The sequence below is a fragment of the Panthera tigris genome, chromosome F2 (genome assembly GCF_018350195.1).
Source record: "Panthera tigris isolate Pti1 chromosome F2, P.tigris_Pti1_mat1.1, whole genome shotgun sequence".
NCBI classification, from domain to species: Eukaryota; Metazoa; Chordata; class Mammalia; order Carnivora; family Felidae; genus Panthera; species Panthera tigris.
In genome coordinates, this window is record NC_056676.1 from 20,883,131 (window position 1) to 20,904,849 (window position 21,719).

The window sequence follows — 21,719 nt, forward strand, 5'->3', positions numbered from 1 at the left end:
GGGAATAAGTTTTTTGCGGAGAGGGGAGATACAGTCCCATATAAACCTGATGTCTACCATCCTATTCCACAAAAGCTCATTGAATTAATATCATTTTTAAAGTTAGAATGACTCAGCAGTATGGGTATTACTGCTGGACCTAAAACAAAGGTATGCATGGCCATGTTGTTCCCTTCATATCTTTTTCTCCAACTGTTACATCATAGGGCATTGACTGAACACTGTCTAGGTGGTGAACACCTACATACAGCCTGGCACAACGAAGGAATATAATATAGAGATAGTTCCTACTGCCGTCAAGGTACACAGAGTCTTGGTGGGCATGGGTACAATATAACTTACACAAATGAGGCAATTATAGAACATTCAAGACAATATAGAGATATTACCAAAATACACCAAAAAGACAAATTCAGGAAAGCAAAAGACAATACAGGCTAAAGTAGCAAGGAAAAATAATGCGGAATAGTCCTACTAGAGCTGGGCTTGAAGAATGAGTCATTTAGCAGAATGTCTTTGCAACCCTGGGCGGTTTTACAGGTCTATATAGACACCTTGGGGGCTAGGAAGATATAAAAGAGACAACAATCCCTACCTTCAAGTTTACAGTGTAAAAGAACAAGAAATGAAAGGAATAAAAAGAGACTGGGATAAAGAAAAGGAGCAAAAGTATGGAGAAGATGGAGAACTGATGAGCAGAAAGGATGAGGGAGAAGGGAAAACAGAGAACTAAATTACGAATCTTGTTAAAATCGGTTTTCTCAAGCTAATGAACATGTTGGAAATATTATATACATGAAAAAAGCACATTTTTTTCTTATGGCAGCAGGACTGCCGATGACGTAGCTACTGTATGAATTTGCAAAGTCCTAAAGAGAATGACAAGAACGGATTCTGCTTAAAAGTGACATGACCATGGTCCATTACTAGGAAAAGCCTGCTAAAAATGACTTACGTCATCAGGTTATGGGGATAAGCCCTCCACAAGATAGTTGGGTCTGAGATGTAGTTTTCCTAAGAAAGAAGATATAAAAATTAGCCTATTGAGTACAATGCAAACTTCTTGGAAAATAACACTGTATTTTCATTTCTTGAACATTTATAATTTCCCAGACCAGGCTCCAAAGAGTCCCACTGAAGTTGAACTTTTCAGTTATTTCTGAGTCCGTTGAATTGCTTATTTTAGCAAAGTAAAAACCACTATGAGAGACATGAGGTCAAATAAGAATAATTCCTGGCCTTCAAAATTCTTTCAATTCATCAGGATAAAAAATACATGTAGGCGAACAAACATAAAACAACCAAAAACCAGTAATGTACATAACAGAGGTTAACAATGGCTGCGGGAGAGATGTATTTCGTCTCGGGTAATTGGAGGAGGGTTTTGAGGAAGACGTGGCACTTGGCAGTGGATGGAGGGTGAAGGTGTTGCCCAGTTTTATAGGATGATTGATGTCCACACACTGACCCCATCTATTCAGTGAGAATTATTGTACACGTAAAAACAAGCAAACAAAAAAACCTCTCAAATGACTTATCTTTAATAAAAATAATTTCCCACTGAAATGTGTACTTTTATATTTTTTTCAAAAAATTGTACACTAGATTTTAAGCTAAAATTACATTCATTTATAAAGTATTATAGAAACAGCAGTATAAAATGGAATGAGCCCTGGAAAGATTGAGTTTTAGTGTATTTCCAACATTAAATATCATACACTTGCCTGTTTACTCATCTTTAACACAGTAATGCAAAAAAATTGTGTGTCCTGATAAACTCAAAAATTTGTACATTCTGGAGTCCATATAAATTTCAGAGAATGTGAATATTAAAACTGATGTAGATACTCTCTTCCCCCTCATTAGTTAGAATGATACACTTAAAGGTTTTGATGGCTTTAACTGAAAAGTTATATAATATTTTAAGTTGCTTGGACAATACTCGACTTTTTTCTTTTTTCAGTAGGCTCCACACCCACCTTGGAGCCCAACATGGGGCCTGAACTCATGACTTTGAGATCAAGAGTTAGGCACTTAATCAAATGAGCCACCCAGGAGCCCCTCAGACTATTTTTAAAAGAGGAAATGACTGGAAACATTACAACTCATGGAACCCACTAAAAGTATCACTGACCTCTGACTCTTTTTGCCAATAGAGAATTATCTGCAAATGACTACAAGATACAAAATCGACATTCAGACTGACTGAAAATGAATAACTTTCTGAAACATAGACATAGTTTAGAATTTCTGCTGTATAAAAACTAATCAAAAGAGCCATTTATCGCTGAAATCTAATTTATACTAGTTCAAACAGAATTCCTCATCTTAGATAAGAACAAGAATAGAAGAGGGATTTTCTAAGGTTCAGGATTTGCTTACGAGCATTAAAAATAGGACATCATTTTTTGTTCTGGGTATACAACATAAATACTTTAAGAAATGAAAACTTCAGCACAGTATATACTTACAGATATTAGAATGAATGTGCCCCAAATACAAGAGAAAAGGTAGAATGCACTAAGCTGACCAGATTCATTAAACTTGCTGTGTTTCGTTTTGGAGAAGTGCATTCGCCTATTAATTTTCTAAAAATAAAAACAACCATTAGTAATTAAGAATATGTTATAAAATATATTTAATATATGACTACCACAGTATGGAGAGCTAGTACTTTACAAAGTATAGATTTCTAAGATTGCATACTTACATCCAACACATACTCTTGAATTATGGCATGAATAATTATCGCCACTAGCATGTAGAAGAAAACTGTAGCCAAATCTTTGATACCATAGTAATAAAGGGACGCTGATTCAGCAGCTTGTTCTTCTGAAGGCCAAAAAGGACAGGACACACATACACAAAAATATACATTAAGATTATAAAAACAGCACTAAGTACAACATAGTTATGGAAACAAACAAAAGAAGACTAATAACCTAATAAATAAATCCCACAGAAACATCATAGGTAATTTGCCTTTAGACATTTTGAGTCTTAGGAGCAATGAAAATTGAAGACACCACTTAGAAATCTAAGGCCTCAGAAATTACTTACAAAAGATCTGACACGTGTTAGTTACAGCCATTACAGCCATCAAAGACCAAAAAACAGGGAAAGGGAGGCCATACTCAGATCCTCGAAAAGACTGTAAAATTGGTATTATCCCAGGTAGAGATCGGATTATACTTAGGTTACACAAAGTTATACTTAGCCTGTATGTCTGTCTGTTCATGGAATTTTGAAACTTTCTACCTCATTTCAAATTAAACACTTCATTATGATTCTGATGGAAAAAAATGATTTAATCTATATATGAATTAGTTTTGATCTATAAGCAGTAGAGATAGAAGCAACTGCTACTTAAAATTGTTTTTAATCCTTGAAATTGTCATTTTTCAAAACAAATCTTAATCAAATACTTGCGAATTGCTATAGCTTATTACCAAGCTTTACGATTATGGAAACAATTGGGGAAAAGAAGCATTATTCTTCTCTGGCATATTCAAATTTCAAAACAACTTTGTGATTTTAAGGGATCTGATATCTAAGTCACTAAATCAAATATGATTGACATCTGAACAACACGGGTTTGAACTGCATGGGTCCACTTACCTGCCGATTTCTTTCAAGAAATACAGTACGGTACTGTAAATGTACATTCTTGTCCTTATGATTTTAGTAACATTTTCTTTTTTTAAATAATATTTTCTTTTCTCTTAGCTTACTTTATTATAAGAATGCAGTATATAATACATACACAAAACATGTTAATTGACAGTTTATGTTATTGGTAAGGCTTCTGGTCACCAGTAGGCTATTGTAGCTAAGTTTGTGGGGATTCAAAAATTATATATGGATTTTTGATTGTGCAGCGGTCGATGCCCCTAACCTCTGCATTACTTAAGGGTCAACTGTATTTATACAACTATATAACTGAATTAAATCCAATTCAATGTTTTATATATATATATATATATATATATATATATATATGTGTGTATATATATATATACACATATATACATATATATATATACATACATACATCTATCTGATCTTGCATTCTAAATACAGAGCCAAATACTTGTCTGAATATGTTAATATTTTATTAGCCAAATACCCTCACCCATGCTAGTTAACTGTATTACTGTATTCAATTGCAACCAATATCCAATAACAACTTGATTTTCACATAGCCCAATTTAGAAATAAAACATTTAGGGGTGCCTGGCTGGCTCAGGTGGTATAGCATGTGATTTTTGATCTTAGGATTGTAAGTTCAAGCCCCATGTTGGGTGTGAAGCCTACTTAAAATTAAAAAAAAAGAAAGAAAGAAAGAAAGAAAGAAAACTTTTAAAAATAAAGCCTGAAAGTGTAGTTTGGATGCTATTATAACTCCTAGAGTTTACTGACTTCCTCTTTAATCAAGTAACTATTACAGGTAGAGCACAACAAAAACACAAAAATAAAACAGGCTTAAAAGGATTATTATAGGTCCAAAACATAACTCCTAGGTCAGAGAAACTGAACCTAAACACTGTACCTTTAGAAACCTTGATTGAATGATAACACTTTAACAATATCTATTCTTAGAATTTTCTTATGGAAAAGATCAGAAGGAAGAGAAGGCAAAAAGAAAAAAAAAAAAAGGAAAGTCAAGGCCACTTAGAAAATATACAATAAACATTAAACACATAAATTCCGATTTTCATATAGTGCATATGGTGCAGCCAACAAAAACATCATTTCTGCATTACAAAATCATCATAATAATGTTCAGCCTAATCATGAATGAAATCTGTTAAAATGAAGGAATTTAGTATTCATGGAAATTTCCAAGTTTGTTCAAGTAAACTAACAGAAAACTACCTACCTGTTGCAGGGAGGGTAACATTGTACTGAAGAGTCACAAAAATGATAGAGGCTTTTGCTGTTATCTAGAAGGAAAGAAAGAAAGGAAGGAAGGAAGGAAGAGAGAAAGACAGAAAGAAAGAAAAAAAAAAGATCAAGTTAATCTGTGACCTTCTCCCAAACAGAAGACCAGGGGAGGAAACCATTAAAAGTTCTGCCCCAAATCTAAGAACCAAGGGCACCCTAGTTCCTGTGGCACCATGACAGGCCCAACTGGAATTCCTGATCACCAAGGAGTTGAGCTTGGGAGTGAACATAATTCACCTGAGAGTGCTGCAGTTTAGATGAGTCTGTGTTATTCCTAACTTTAGATTTCTAAAGGGACACTCTGCAGTTTCAGTAAATAGGGATTTGATCCAAAAAAGGCTCTCTACTCTGTACCATGAGCAAAGTTCCTATCAAGAAAAAACTGGAATGTAAATTCATACAGAAAAGGAAGCACAGTTACCATGACAAAATGGATCCAAGGTGGGGTCTGTGGTGTATGTTTATCTCCCACACATTTGAGACAGTTAAGTGGTCAATAAATACTTAACTGACCTGACTACTGGTGAAAGTGAAGTGGTCAGAACAGAAAGATGGAATGCTTATTCAATATTTATAGGCGCCCGGTAATGTGCTAGACAAGAAAGGACAACAAAGATGAATGATACAATTCTTGATGACTCACAGCTCAGTTGGGTCAGGAAGATAAGTAAACAAAGTGTTATAATTCTATAGAATCAGTGCAAACAGGTACTCAGGATAAAGAATGCATTTTGTTTTTGTTTTTGCTTTTTTCCTGGAGTGGGGAATGAGGCAAAGGCTTCTCAGAGCATGTGGTGTGGAACTGTCTCTTGTTGGAAACAGAAGTTCCCTAGCCTCATAAAGAGGGACGAAGAGGGCAGCTTAGATAAAAGAAGAGAAAGCACAAAGGTTGAGTAGCAGCAAACATGAGGCCTGGCATGGATATGCATCAGTAAGCAGTAGAAAAGACTAGAAAACTTATCGAGTGCTAGGAAGGGCCTTGTTTGTTGAACTAAATAGTTTAGATTTTATTTTGGCACAACTGGAGAATTGTGGGGGCGGGGGGAGTTTAATTGTATTTTTCAGAAAGATCACGGATGTAACCTACTAAGTGGTCTCTAAAGCATCAGATCCATTCTCCACACTTCAACCGGAATCACCTTCTGACCATGTTAACACCTTTCCCCATGCCACCCATCCTCTATCCCCACCCCAAAAATCCTTCACTGGATTCCCATTCTTTGTAGGATAAAGAACAAGATCTTTAACGCGGCCCATACAACAATCTGTGCCCATTCCCTTCTCTCCAGCCCTACCTCAGACCACTGCCTCCCGCACTCCTCCCTATTACAGGGTCTGTGCAAGTTCTATCTGAAACCCTGTTGAAAACCTTCCCCCTTCAGATCTCAGTTCAATCACACCTTTTCAAGGAAGCCTTCCCTGTCTTCTTTTTTTTTTATTTTTTATTTTTTATTTTTTTAATTTTTTTTTAACGTTTATTTATTTTGGAGACAGAGAGAGACAGAGCATGAACGGGGGAGGGTCAGAGAGAGAGGGAGACACAGAATCCGAAGCAGGCTCTGGGCTCTGAGCTGTCAGCACAGAGCCCGACGCGGGGCTCGAACTCACGGACCGTGAGATCATGACCTGAGCCGAAGTCAGCCGCTTAACCGACTGAGCCACCCAGGCGCCCCACCTTCCCTGTCTTCTTAGAGTAGGTCACTTCCTTGGTTAGATTATCTCAGAAAACTGTGTTCCTTTCTTTCAAAACACATACTGTTGGTGTGATAATATTACTAATTTCTATCACACTCTTTAGAAAGTAAGCTCCGTAAGAGATGGGACCATGCCTGTTTCTTCATTACATGCTTAGAGCCCAGCATGGGGCCTCCTGACCCATATTAGATTGACTGATCGATACTGTTGAATAAATACTCGATAACACATAAAATGAAGTACACAAATCAAAATATAAAACTTCTGCAAGATACCACATGAAAGACAGTAAGACCTAAACTAACACGGTGATAGTGGGATAGAGGCAGAATAAGGCTTGGGGAGTAATAGGAAAGAGTCAAAGATTATGTACGGACACTTACAGCTTGAACAATTAGGTGAAAAGTAACACTATTAATAAAAATGTGGAATACAAGAGGAGGAGCAGATTTTGGGGAAAAGAGGAAAAAACTGAGTTTTAGATGAACTTAGATTTCTGTGAGATACACATGTGGAAAGACCAGTGGGCATATAAGCCTATGCCTGGAACTCTGCCGAGAGACCCTTGCTTAAAGACTTGGGAGTCTCTACTTTACAGGTAGTAGTTGAAGCTTTGGGGGTACATAAATCACTCATGGAGAGTGCACAGTGTTTGTAGAGAAGTAGGACAACATCAGAGCCACGGAGTGGGCAGAGAAAAAGCTGGTGGCAAAATGAGAAGAAATGGTCAGAGAGGCAGAAAGAGAATGAAGAGGGCTTGATGCCCTTGAAGCTAAGGAGGAAACATGGCAAAAAGGTATGGCTAATAAAGTCAAGGTTTCAAAAGAGACTTGGCAGGAAAAGAGTACAATCGACTGGACAGTTTAAGAAGTCAACAGTGGTCACAGCTTGAGTGATCCCAATGAAGAAGTGAGAGCAAAAACCACATACAGTGGACTGAAGAACACAATAGAAAGAAAATGGTATCTAGCAATAGATGCCAGGTCAAAATTAATGTTTTTATGACGAGAGAGACTGAGCTTGTGTGGGGACAATTAAGAAGGTGCCAGGGAAAAGGAAGAAATTCAGCATAGAAGGGGATAATGGACAGGAAGATCTCACAAGGAATGAAATGTAAGGATAGAGCTAGAAGTTAATTTTGAATAGTTTTCTTCTTAGATGAAGAAGCAGTAATGGATGAGACAGATAAGTGCAAAAGGCAGGAAAACTGAAGAAATTCACATCTAATAAACTCTTATTTTCTCTGTAGGGGGAAAAAAAAAGCAATGCCATCTGTTAAGCGTAATGGGGGATTTGGATGATGAATATTTATATTGTTCCTATAGGGAAAGGAGCTGGCCAGGGAAAAGTAAAAAAGATCACTGGGTGTTACTGATGTCTGAGATTAGAAACCTTTGATTTGTAACATAATCTATCCGCACAAGTGTAGCACTTTCTCTGGCAGCCCTCAGCAATCCATGAATGGAGAAGCACATAAAAGGCGGATGCTGGTTGGATATTTGCAGGGCTAATATGGAGAAAGACCATGAGGAAAGGGAGCTGAGGGCCTGGGGTGAGTGGGGACAAGCAGTTACAGTCTACAGGAAGAAAGCAAAGCAATGCGAGGGCCAAGGGACCATAAAAGCTTAGATTAGGTAGAGAGCTGGCATACGAACAGCAGAATGAGGGAGATGAAACAATATGTAGGTTGTGGCTGTGTTCTGTTCTACTGGAATTCAGAATCTGGAAACAAGGCAGGCTACGTGATAAAGTCCACAGTATGGGCACTAAAGTGAGTTGCTTAACTGTGGTAGATATGTAAAGGTCACTCGAATAGAAAAGGCGAGGAAGGCTTCTGGTATTACCATTTGGGTCATTCATACGGATGCATTAGAGCAGAATGAGGGCATGAGTTTCTAGGGCAACACTGCTTTCATGTGATTATTTTTAATAAAGTTGACTGATTACTAAATCTCATTTTTTTGATATCTTTGTTTAGACTTCTCACACATCAGCACATAACATACTTTCACCACATACCTGTTTCTAGTTTGGCATATGAGGTCACCACTACCATAGCTAAGAAAACTACTTAGGAGTCCTTTAAAAAGGACAAGTGACATTCTTTAAAGATAAATTTAATATCAAATACCAAAAGCAACAAAAACTGGATTGTCTTTTTATGGTGGGCTTCCAAATACAATTAAAACCTGGCCTCCAGCTACTTTAGCATGTGGCATTAAGTAGAGCAAGAGGAAAAATACAAACCACACATCCCAAAAAGTTTATTGAAAAAGTAAACCAGTAATCATGCTATTAGCCATTTCCAGGCCTCCTAAGACTCACACCCCAGCTAGCAATCCTTTAAATTAATATTACAATCAGTTAATAGTAAGACAAAAATTAGTTTGGAATAAAATACGTTGCAGAAACCTGTGTTACATTCAGAAGTAAAAATAACTGAGTTTATGACAGTTTTGGACATTTACGAGAAAAGAATGAGACTTATATAGATACATCTTGAACAGGTCACATAAATCCTGAGGAATTACCTAATTCTATGAGTATGTAATATCATGAATATCCTAATGTTTGCTTAATCAAGTGATCACCAGCTGGGGCTTGGTATTTTTTTCTTGCTAAAATTATTTTGTGCTTGTTAGAGGAAGGTGTGACTTACTATACTGACTGTATGCCTGAAAGATAAAGACAATTTCTGAGTATCAAATTCCACTTCCCCACCAGCTTATATAAACTTAAGTTCTTAAAAAATGAGATGGAAAGAAAATGTTAGCATTAAGGCACGTCATCCTTAAAAATACAACAAGCCTCTAGAACTCTTCCAAGATAGCTACAATTGTAAATGCTCCCTCAAGTCTGCTTGGTACACACAACTCGGCCTCCTGCAAAGAAGCTCCTTTCCAGATGAAAATATTCCTCTTGGAAAGCCCTAACTCCTCTTATCCTCACTTGAATTCCCAAACATCCTTGTATTTTTTGATTGTTCAAATTTTCCTAACTCAAATATGAAGTCATTAACTATAGACCGTGATATGCATTATGTGGACAGATACTGACTGCTAAAACCATGATTTTAAGTTACAAGCAATTTTTGATAACATGAAGTTTCCTGGAAATTAAACTTCGATTTCTCCAAAACAGTCTACTTCTTTTTCAACCTTTTTTGTATATGAATCTCTTTAAATGCTAACCACCGGACTCTTCTCTCACATTTAAAAATGCTGTCTTCTAGGGGGGCCTGGGTGGCTCAGTCGGTTAAGTGTCCGACTTCGGCGCAGGTCATGACCTCACGGTTTGTGGGTTGGAGCCCCACGTCCAGCTCTGTGCTGACGGCTCAGAGCCTGGAGCCTGCTTTGGATTCTGTGTCTCCCACTCTCTCTGCCCCTTCCCCGTTCAAGCTCTGCCTCTCTCTCTCTCTCTCTCTCTCCTTCAAAAATACACATTAAAAAAAAAATGCTGTCTTCTATTTTCAACTTTGATAAATATCTAATGAATAATAATAGCTACTATTTATGGCATGGCTCCTGTAAGCCAAGCACTGAACTAAAGCCATGATACACATTAGTTAATTTAATTCTCAGAGTAACCCAATGAGCCTGGTTTTACAGAAAAGGAAACAAGTTCTGAGAAGTTAAATGATATGCCCTAGGTCACCTAGTGAGCAGGCTGCAGAGCCCTAACTTGAACATGAGCCCCTTTAGCTACAGCATCTATGCTTCTACAGTATATCTATATCGATTTTTCATTTTGGCTAGTAATACAGTATCTGTTATCATTTTGTCAATTTCACCATAAATCCTCTGACATTTCCTCAATATATTTACACAAAAGGCTTAGCAGGTTCTATAGCAAAAACATCAACTTCTCTATTATTCTAGCACAAATACTGTAATTCTATAGTTACGTTAATGTTAGTTAATTTGAGATTCAGCAGCAATTATTTTAAAAGTCAAATAGGAAAACTAACCTAATTAAGTTTTTCTGATATGTAGATAACATGCATTCAAATCCTAAAACTTTAACATGTGGTAAGAAACATGTACAATTTGCACAAACACCCCTCTTCTGTATATTACTTTAATGTTCCCTCAACTTCTATTTAAGTCTTTGTTGTGTCTTTTCAGATTTACAAATTTTACAGATTACATAGAGTCAAAAATCCACTCACTATATAAAAAAATCATTGACGTGGGGCAAGGTATAGGTGGTGAACTCCCCTCAAAATACGGTAGAAGAGTGTGAAATCTCTTACATAAAAGCAAAGTTACACCATTTTTAAGTGTCGGGATTTCTGATTTATATTCCATTTCATTGAAAACAATGCAAATATACCCTGCAGGTAATATTACTCTTAAATTATATTTTTAAAGTCAGGAATTCTTAACATGTGAAGATGGGTTATGGCAACTTTCACAAAACTGTTTTTACAAAATTGTACATACCAAAGTATTACTTCAAATATCAAGGCAGAAAATGTATACAAATGCAAAATTCAGAAAGTGAGTACAAATGTTAGAATTGCATTTTTAATATCATACATTCATATAGTACTTTACACAACCATCAGATGCTCTCACACCATATTATCTGATTCTTGTAACAGCGGCTGTGATAATGCCACAGGTGCTGTTATTTCCTTACACAGAAACACTCAGGCTTAGACTTGAGTCACCCAATAAGTAAGTAGCATAGGGCCAGCCTAATAGCGTGGGACGTATGGTAGTTAGTTCCCTTCTAACTTTTCCTTCCACCATACCTACTACCTCCTTAGTAGTGGACTGGGTGGAATAAATGACACTATCAGGAATCAAAAAAATCTATCTAGGTCCAGAAAAGCCTATTAAAAGAGAAGTAAAAGTAAACTAAAATGTTAACTTACCTAATAACATTTATAAAACCCACATCGACTCCACTTAAAAATTTTATTCATCTTGTTCACAAAAAAAATTTATTCATCTGTCACTGGCAGTCTCGTTCTATTAGTTTTTCTCAAGAATTCTTAATGTCACTCATTCAACAAATATTTTTAAAGCACCTACTATATCCCAGGTACTATTCCAGGCACTGGAAACAGACTAATAAAACCTCAAAGTTTCTGCCCTCACCGAAGTTATATTCCCAGGAGGAGGGAGACAAACCATACATAAGTAAAATAATTGGTATATCTGATGGGGCATAGCGGCTATATAGAAAATTTTTAAAGGAAAAGAAGGTAAGGAATGGGCGTGTGTACTGAGGAGCGAGGGAAAGAAAACCGTAGGATGTTACATACACGTTCACCTTGCAAAGTTTATTACCCCTATTCAACAGCTGTTAAATAAGTCATCAAAATACTAGGCATGTGGGAAGAGAATTTACACACTCCTGACATTTCCATTCTCTCATACTTCAAGAAACAAAAAGAAAATCACTCGGTTTCTTGGCACGGCTGTTCAGGAGCTACATTTATGGATCAGATCTTGTTTCTTTAAGGAAAAAGCAAGAGTCACGGCAGAAAGTTCGGTAAGTGGTAATAATACCAGCTTGGGAGAGAAGAATGAAAACAATCGGGTGTGCCTCAATGTACCGAACTCGTGGAGATCACTCGCTGCCCCGCGGCCACCGCCCTTCAAACAGGCAGCAGACGCCTGGCTCCGGCTGTTGCCCGTTCATCCCGAACTCGGTCCTACAAGGGCCCCCCCCGAGGCCTGGCCTCCCCTAGTCTCCAGCCCGCGCCGGTCGGACGCACTCGGCGCCCAGGGCCGGCCATCCCCCAGCCAGCCCGCCCACCCGCCCGGGAGCCAGCTCGGCGGCACAGGGGCCGCCCCCGCCGCCCGCCGGCCCCTCGCCGGCTGCCACGTAACCCTTCGCGGGAACCAGGAACTGCGCGGCGCGGCCGGCGGGAGGGGACGGGGACAGGGACTGGGGCGGGGGCGGGGTGTGCGCGGAGGCTAAGTGGGCGCCGCGGTGGCCCCCAGCTCCTGCGGGCGGTGGCCAGGCCTGCCGGGGCTCGGCATCCCCAGGCCCGCGCGGGGCAGGGCAGGGCAGGCCTGCACCTCGGGGTCCAGGGGGCCGGCACCTCCCCCCCAGCCCCGTCCCCCGCGGTCCAGGACCGAGGGGCCGAGGGGCGGGGGAGCCGGGGGCCCGAGGCTGGCAGCCCGGGGAGGGGGCGGCGGGGCGGGCGGTTGGGGCGCGGGGCGGACTCACCTCGAACATGAGCCCCAGCAGGAAGACCATCGCCACACAGGAGACGATGTCCGCGTGATTCTGCAGGATGAATTCGTGGCTCAGGACCGGGGGGCTCTTGGTGCTCTTCTTGCGAATCGCCATGGTGAAGCCACCGCCCGTGCCTGCAGGTGCTCCCCGGCTCCGCTCTTTCCAGCTGCTCACCGACTAGCTGCCGCCGCCGCCTCCCCCTGCCTGCTCCTCACAGCCCCGCCGCTGCCACTCGCTGGGGCTTCACTTCCCATCCCACAGCCAGTACGCAGCCGCCAGGGCCGCCCGAAAAAAAAAAAAATAAAAAAAAAATAAATAAAGGCAAGCCCACAGCGGGGGTGAGCATGCGCACCGGGGAGACGGCGCTCGCTCGTGCCGGGGCCGCCCCTGCGAGCCCACAGCGCCGCCTGGGGACCGGAGGCCGTCGGCCCACGGCCGGGCCTGGGTACTGAACCAGAGCGGCACGCCCACTGCTCCGCTGCCGGACGGAGGTTGGGAGTCGTTTGAGGCGCGAGCTTCCAGCGCCTAGTTAACAGGCTGAGTCCGCGGCGGGTCAGAGAGCGGCCACGTGCGGTGGCGTGCAGGGTCGCAAGCATGCCTTCCAGCCCACCTGCCCACGCTGGGCTTGGGTGTCAGTGCTTGTCTCCATATAGATAGTCACTTCTTGAAAGCCGCAGCCGCCATCAAGATCATCTAAATACGACCACAGCCTAACTACATACACAAGGGTAAGGTGCATCCTTCAGTTTTAGCATCTTTTAAAAATTAACTTCAGAGTTATTTTGAACTCTCTTGGTGACTTAAAAAAAACTGTTGAAAGCTTGAACGAGTTTTAAAAAAGGAACAGTTCCTATTCAGCCCCACCTACCCATCCCCCGCCCTTCCCTGCCCCCGTTGGGTCTCTCCCTGAAAACAATCACCATCACTTTGGGTTTACTTGCTTGATCCCTATTTGCATTTCTTAGTAATCTAGAGAGATGGTAACGAAGGTTTCTGGACTAGATAGGTCTTCCTCTTTTATCTTCTCAAACCAAGACTTCTTTGTACTTTTTCTTTTAAATTGCACCACTGTTTACCCATTTGCCAAATCTAGAAACCGAAGTCATCCTGGACTGATACCTTTCAGCATTCTTTCACATCCATACTATTGTCAGACACAGGTAATTCTGTCCCCTTGCACCTTTACCACTGCCACAGCCTGAGGAAGGGACTTATTTCTTGCTTACAACATTACAACTCTGGTGAATCACTGAGTGGTTTAAGATGATGGTTTTTTGAGTCCGAATTCTGCCACTTATGACCTGAATGACCATGGACAAGTTACTTAATTTCTATGAGACTCGATTTCCTCATTTGTGTATTCATTTATTGAGAAAAATACTGAGCGTTTGCCCACGTGCTCAGCACTGAGGATACAGAACTGAATGAGAAATACGAATTAACCTGTTCTTGGGCATTTTCATTTTAGAGAGTGGAAAGGATCTTTAAACAGGATTTAAAAAGTGAAACATATGTTAAGTTGAGATGAGGGTCCTAGACAAAAAAATAAAGCAAATGGAGTAAGGGAAGCGTGGGGAAGTTATATTTGCCTGAAGACTTGAAAGAGTTAAGGGATCAAGCCATGCTGATATCATTTCTATAAAGAGGAGATGATTGTAATTAAATGAGATGCAATTACATGAGATGATTCCAAGAAAGTGCTTTGTAGAGAATTAGGGCTCTATACACATTAGCTATGAATGTTCTTCTTTCTGGTCAAATGATTACTAGTTTCATTTACCTCCAAATCACCTTTCAATTTTTACATTAGAATGATGCATTGAACAGGCTCAAGATTTCTCGGTGGTTTTCCTTTTCTTTCATGGAAAGCTAGCATGACTAAATAGCTCTTCATGATTTGGCCCCTGCCTACCCAGACAGGCTCAAACCCTGCCGTAATAGACTCCAATTTCTTAGTTCAAGCATTCCTGACTTCACACACTATACACTCTACAGGATGCGTTCTCCCCTGGCTTTGTGCCTGCTGCTGCTTCTGCCTGAAATGTTTTCTCCTTTCCCCTTCATACACCCAGCACTCTCCCACTGTTTCTCCAAGTCACATTCATGTGTGATCTCTTTGAAACCTTCACTGACTTCTATGACTGATCTAGGCATTCTGTCTCTTATGATTCAATTGTGTTTTTTAAAACACATTTTTAAGATTTTAAGTTGAAATTTTAGGGGCGCCCGGGTGGCTCAGTCGGTTAAGTGTCCGACCGGGTCAGGTCACGATGTCACAGTTCATGGGTTCGAGCCCTGCGTCGGGCTCTGTGCTGACAGTTCAGAGCCTGGAGCCTGCTTCGGATTCTGTGTCTCCCTCTGTCTCTCTGCCCTTCTCCTGCTTGTGCTCTCTCTTTCTCTCTCTCAAAAATAAACAAACATTAAAAAAATTTAAGCTGAAATTTTAAGTTTTTAATAATTTATATCATATAGTTCAAGTGCACAATTTGATGGTGTTGAGTATATTGACAAAGTTGTGCGACATCATCACATTCTAACTTAAGGACATTTTTATCATCCTCCAAAAAAATCCCATACACGTTACCACTCACTCTCCATTTTCCCAGGCAGTCTTGGCAGCCCTTGGCAACCACTAATCTCTCTGCATCTCTAGATTTGCCTGTTCTGACATTTCATATACACAGAATTGTGGTCGTTTGTGACTGGCTTCTTTCACTCACCATAAGTGAGGTTTTTGAGGTTCATCCGTGTTGTAGCATGTAGCAGCATTTCATTCCTTTTTATGGGCAAAATAATATCCATTGTAAGGATATATCACATCCTCTCTATCCATTTATCAGTTCATAGGCATTTGGTTTGTTTCCACTTTTTGGCTATTGTGAGTGATGCTGCTGTGAACATTAGTACATAAGTTTTGTAAGGATGCTTATTTTCAGTTCTTTTGGGCTGTATACCTAGGAGTGGAACAGTAGAATTGCTGGTCATATGGCAACTTTATGTTTTACTTTTTGAGAAACCGTCAGACTGATTTCCAAAGTGGCTGTACCACTTAAAGGATCTTACGATCCTACCAGCAACGTCTGAGGGTTCCGATTTCTGTACACGTTTCCCAACAGTTGTTATTTTCTGTCTTCTAATTTTATCTATCCCAGTGGGTGTGTCTTAGATGTACATTTCCCTACTGACTAATGCTGTTTATCAGTAGCCATTTCATGTGCTTACTAGCCATCTTTGGAGAAATGTCTATTCAAGTCTTTTGCTAGTTTCTATAACGGGTTATTTTTTAAAAAATTGATTGGGTTATGAGTTTTTAAAATGTATTCTAGATACAAGTCCCTTATCAGACACGTGACTTGGAAATATTTTTTTCCCAGTCTGTTTGTTGTCTTTCTGTTTTCTTGCTGGTGTCCTTTGAAGCACAAAAGGTTTAAATATTGATGAAGCCCAATTTATCTGTCTTCTCTTCTATCACTTGCTTTCTGTGGCCTCGGAAATCATTGCTTAATGCAAGATGACACAGATTTACTACCGTCTTTTTTTCTAAGAGCTTTATAGTTTTGGCTTTTATATGTAAGTCTCTGATAATTCAGTCGTATTTTGTACATCGTTTTACTTTAGCCGTTGCCGTACTGTATTCTCATTGTAAGTCTGCCTGTCCCGTAGATTAGTGCTCCTCGGGAAATGGGAGTCATTTCGTCATCATATCTCCTATTACTTGGCACTATGCTGCCAAGTTTTAGTGCTCCATGTCTACTGAGTGAATGAAAAGGAAAAAGGTTTCACGTGGCCTAGACAAAACCTTAAAATAGTTTACCCAGCAAACACATATAAAGGTGAATGGAAATCATGGCTCTACAAATTTTGTGATTTTGAAGATACTTAAAGAGCACTTGCCCTTTCTGCGCTACCCAGGGAAGGGTCCATATGGTGTTGTTCTGCATTCCTGTCGTTAAAGGAAACTTTCATAATGTCCAGAGCCCTTGATGTCCTGTAAATGAAGGAGGAGGAGGGTGTCCTCAAATTCCTTGCAGCAGGAACCCACTTAGGTGGCGCCAACCTTGACTTCCAGATGGAACTACATCTATAAAAGGAAATGTGATGGCATCTGAAGAGAACGTGGGAGAAGCTCCTGCTGGCAGCTTGTGCCATTGTTGCGGTTGAAAATGGCTCACGTCAGTGTCCTATCACCCAGGAATCCTGGCCAGCGAGCTGGGCTGAAGTTTGCGGCTGCTACTGGAGCCAGTCCCACTGCCGGCCACTTCACTCCTGGAACCTTCACTAACCGGATCCAGGCAGCCTTCCGGGAGCCAAAACTTGGGGTGGTTAGGATCCCAGGGCTGACCACCACCCTCCCACAGAGGCGTCTTCTGGTAACTCCCCTGCCATCACTCTGTGTAACACAAACTCTCCTCTGCGCCGTGTGGCCATTGCCATGCCTTGCAACAACAAGGGAGCTCGCTCAGTGGGTCTGACGTGGTGGACGCTGGTCCAGGAAGTTCTGCACGTGCGTGACGCCATTTCCCGTGAACACCCATGGGAGGTCACGCCTGATCTCTGCTTCTACGGAGAACCTGAAGCGGTTGAAAAGGAAAAGGCTGTGACCAAGGAGGAATTTCAGGGTGGATGGACTGCTCCAGCTCCAGTGAGGTCACCGCTACTCAACCTGAAGTCGCAGACTGGTCTGCAGGCGTAGCAGGTGCCCTCTGTGCCTGTTCAGCAGTTCCCTCCTGAAGCCTGGCGCTCTCAGCCTGCCGTGCGGACCTGTGTGCAGCTCCCACTGTTCCGGGCACTGAGTTGGTAGGAACAACCCCGGAGTGGTCTTAAGCTGCCCCTCCACAAAGGCAAACAAAATGGAAATAAGGTTAACAGAAGCGAACAGTTTCAAGATAGATAGATAAATAAATAAATAAATAGCACTTGCAATGCACTAAGCAAATGTTGAGCACTAGGGAACAAGACAGTGCTCAACAAGTGTGAACAAGACAGATTTAATATTTGTTTCTGAAGCTCATGTAAAGGTGTCCCCTGCTTTTCAAAAGTTCACGTTACACCACTTCCCTTTATGAAAGACCGATGTTAGTACTTGTTTTTGACGACCAAAAGAAATCCAGAAGAGGATTTTCTCAAAAAGGCACGAAGCAAAAATAGCGTTCAGCATCTGTTTTGCAGTGAGTGGTTACAGAGGCAATGTGCATCCCAGGCCGTGAGAGTGACCCTGCCAAGCTCCTTCCCCTGGACCTTCCCCGGGAACTCGGCATCTCAGCATCAAGCTGCTTTAAACTGCGGCTGTGAGCATCTGTGCTTTATCTCAATTTATTTTGTACATCTTTTGGCAAGATGGGTCCTAGGGTATCAGAAAAGCCCAAGAAAGATTATTTTTTGGGTCTGAGAATGCTAAAAACCTTTCCATATACATTAATGATAATTGTTTCTTTGCTCTCTGCCATTTCTGCTTACAAAAGGTTTCAAAGGAACACTCTACTTTCCCATAACAGGGGAAACCTGTACCTGGAATAAAAGATGATAAACGAGTACTTACCAGTGTGATGGGTGTTTTCCAGACTTGCTTGGTGCAGGGGGTGATAGGAATATTCTTGGTCATTTGGAAACTAATCGTTCCAGTAAAGTGAATTTTTAAATTTAAATAGACTCTTTCAAACCTTAAAAATTTAATTATTTTTTACTCTTTTATGGGAAAATCCTCCATTGGTCTTTCAGTTTCATAAACCTATCATACTCTGGGCAGCCACAGGACTTGAGATGACCATTGGATATGGCAAGGCAAGGGTTGTCTGATTGCATCAGTCTGGGTTATCCAGGAAACAGACGAGACAGAGTTAGAAGCATAAGAGATTTTTTTGGCAATAACATTTGTGGAAAATAAAGGGGAGAGAAGTCAGTAGGGAAGGCCTTCAGATCACTGTATAGGCGTGACACCTGAGACCAGAAGGAAGGAGGACCAGGCAGGAAGATCCTCAGATGAAGTTATAGTCTGAGGAGGTTTCAGACAGCCCAGTGGGGAGCACCAGCATGCTGGGCAGAAATGGGGGGGCACCTTCCACCACTGCTGTGTCAGGGACTGGGGGCTCCCTCCACGCACTCCAAAGATGATGGCATCTGGCGTGGAAGTGTAGCACCCACAGAAACAGGATTGGGATACCCACAGTAACTAGAGGGAGAGTGGAGTTTATGGAGAGGTTGATGACGGCAAGATGAAGTTGTCTTCTTCTGATCGCTTCTGTTTTCTGAGTAAAATACGAAATGAAATCATCAGGAATGGGGATAGTACAATGAAGAGAGAATGGGGTGAAACTGGGAGGGTGAGTGGATTAGGGGAACATAACCAGACCGCAGAAACTTCTTGAGACTTGTAGACATAAATTCAAAGTGACGCTTGTAAGCAGAGTCACACAACTGTCTCCAGCCACACCCCCCGCCCGGATATAGGTGTGGAGAAGGCTGGGTCTTGCAAGGCCAGTATGACAGTGGGGCAAGGATGTTGAGGAGGCGTGTAGATGAGGGCAGGGCTCATGAAGTGAAGGTGTGAGGGGTAGTCGTGCTGACCCTCTAGCACCCTCCAGCCTACAATCCACTCTTCTGCTGTGAAAGACATACCTCTATAGACTGCATCCCTGAGGCTCCCTTGCACTCTCTCTGACTCCTAGTTGACTTCGGCTGAGGGAAGGCACTGGCCAAAAATCAGAGGAGAGCTCTGGGGATTTATGGTCCCTGATTCCTCCTTGCCTTACTGTTTCTGGCAGTGGCTGTGGTTTCCTGTGGCCATAGCCCAGTCAGGTAGCCTTTCTCTCACTGTTCCAGCTCTCCCTGGGCTCAGTGAGAGCTTATTCTCTCCTTGGCTTATTCTCTCCTTAGCTTATTCTCTCCTTGGCCTCTTCAGGCTGTTTGTGGTAATGGCTTCCCACATTCCTTATCCCCAGGAACTTCCCTGTCTCTTGTTACTTCCCTCTACCTGCCCGCTCCTCTGTGAACAGGCCCTTCACTAAACTCTCAGCAGTTTAACCCTTCTGAACATGCCATCTATCCCTTGTCAGTCTTCTGACAGATGCAGAGGACAGACCAATAGTGCTAAGACCTCTGAATGGGAGGCACCCACGGGGTTGAAGACAGTTGGGGTGGGACTAGTTGGCCCAAAAGGAAGTAGTCAGGGAGTGGGATGCTGGGAGTGAGTTCAGGTGTTGTGCACTCACCGGCCGTGAGGCGGTAAGGGCGTGATGAAGGGAGAGGGTGCGGAGGTGGAGGTAGGAGGAGTGCATTGGAAGTGAGGAGTCAAGGCACCAAGAGGCTAGGGGGCTTGACACACACTTTGCATGGATGTTCAGTCACCAAGAATGACTGAAGGAGTAGAATCAGAAGGGAGCCAGGGAAGGAGCCAGCTGCCAACGGCTGACATGAACGAGGAGGAGTCAGAGAGCTTAGCAGATGATTGCCACAGGGGGATAGTGGGTGGTACAGTTGGAGGGCATGGGTTTCCAGAAGAGTTGGGGCTTTTGAGCAAGGGAGAAAAACTGTCATCAGCCATAAGGATCATGCAAAACACCCACTCCACCCCTGAGTTCTATGGTATGTGAGGTGCGGGAGGGAAAAAATAGCCACCTTTCGACAAGGCACAAAGGAAAACAGGTTTCAGTTTTCAGTGTTCAGTTTTCAGTTAGAGCTGTAGCCAGGTTTCTGCATAAGACGGTGAAGAAAGTGGTGGAAAGTGTGGAGGTAACACAGCTGGGGTCCTAGGGGATAAAGTAGAAGGGTTAAGGGGCTGGTGGGGGGAGGGTTGGCTTTTAGTTTAAGTCACTAAGGGGATGAACAGAGTCATGTGGGGAAGAGACAATGGTGACGATGGGTGACGCTGGAGGTTTGCTTCTGGAGAGTACCAAGGTGGGAAGTGTTCTTATGCATGATAGAATTATCCTGATGGTCTTTTAGGGGAAAGTGGGGAATCTACTCTAATTTTAACTTCCCTTTTAGGATTAAGGAGATTATAAGGAGGGGTGACTGCCACTAAGTCCTCTAAGCGTGGGTTATGGTAGCGGGGAAAGTGGTCTTACTAAGGCCCTTGGGGCTCTGGAGGATTCTTTTAAGCAGGTTGGTTGCTCAGGTGTATCCCACTGTGGGGGCCATCGTGTGTCCAGCATAGTGCTGACCAAAGTGTGTGCAGTCACCACATTTTGGGTAAGTGATTTTTTGGCAAATGTACCTTGGGCCCTCAATTGTTGGGATTCTCAGGATATTTTCAGTGATTCAGAAAAGGACTAAAGGCAGATTATGTGGATTTGGGTCTACCCAGGAAAATGTTTGGCATAGGGTTGCTGTCGTTTTGAGAAATAGGAAAGAAACAGAAAGACGATCTTTGCCCTTGAAGAGTTTATCTCTAGTTGGCCGTATGAGACCTACCCAGGGATGAAAAAACACTTCTGAGATGACGTGAGAGTCACATGCAAGAAAGTGCCTGATTGAGTGAGAAGGAAAATGCGACTGTTGCATTTCGGCCCCTCCTATATGACAGAAGGATGAGAGGAGAGGAACTATTTGTTGCATGCCTACTGTGTTCCAGGCATTTGCTTTCACATTTAGTCTTCACAAAAACCCTATGAAATAGGTGTTATTTTATTTTATTTAAAAAAATTTTATTGTTTATTTTTGAGAGAGAGAGCGTGAGTGAGCATGAGTGGGGGAGGGGGCGAAAGAGAGGAGGACAGAAGATCTGAAGTGGGCTCTTCACTGACAGCAGACGGCCCACGTGGGGTTTGAACCCACGAACCATGAGATCATGACCTGAGCTGAAGTGGGATGCTTAACCGACCGAGCCACCCAGGTGCCCTAGGTGTTATTATTTTAATTTAAAAATGGGGAAACTGAGGCTCAGAGAG

General features: G+C 41.9%; 1 protein-coding gene and 1 pseudogene across 1 annotated transcript in view; one reads left to right on the forward strand and one right to left on the reverse strand.

The window, feature by feature from the left end:
- The window catches only part of TRAM1 (translocation associated membrane protein 1), a 32,906-nt gene extending 19,831 nt beyond the window's left edge, over positions 1-13,075 (reverse strand). The window contains exons 1-5 of the mRNA XM_042973656.1: positions 12,826-13,075; positions 4,880-4,943; positions 2,711-2,832; positions 2,472-2,588; positions 956-1,014 (exon numbers count right to left, since the gene is read on the reverse strand). Of these exons, the coding sequence (XP_042829590.1) occupies positions 956-1,014; positions 2,472-2,588; positions 2,711-2,832; positions 4,880-4,943; positions 12,826-12,948 (485 nt within the window). The 5' untranslated portion in view covers positions 12,949-13,075. The remainder of the gene's footprint in view (positions 1-955; positions 1,015-2,471; positions 2,589-2,710; positions 2,833-4,879; positions 4,944-12,825) is intronic.
- A 3,861-nt stretch (positions 13,076-16,936) lies between these two features.
- On the forward strand, positions 16,937-18,368 carry LOC122234889 (annotated as a pseudogene).
- Positions 18,369-21,719: the final 3,351 nt, after the last annotated feature.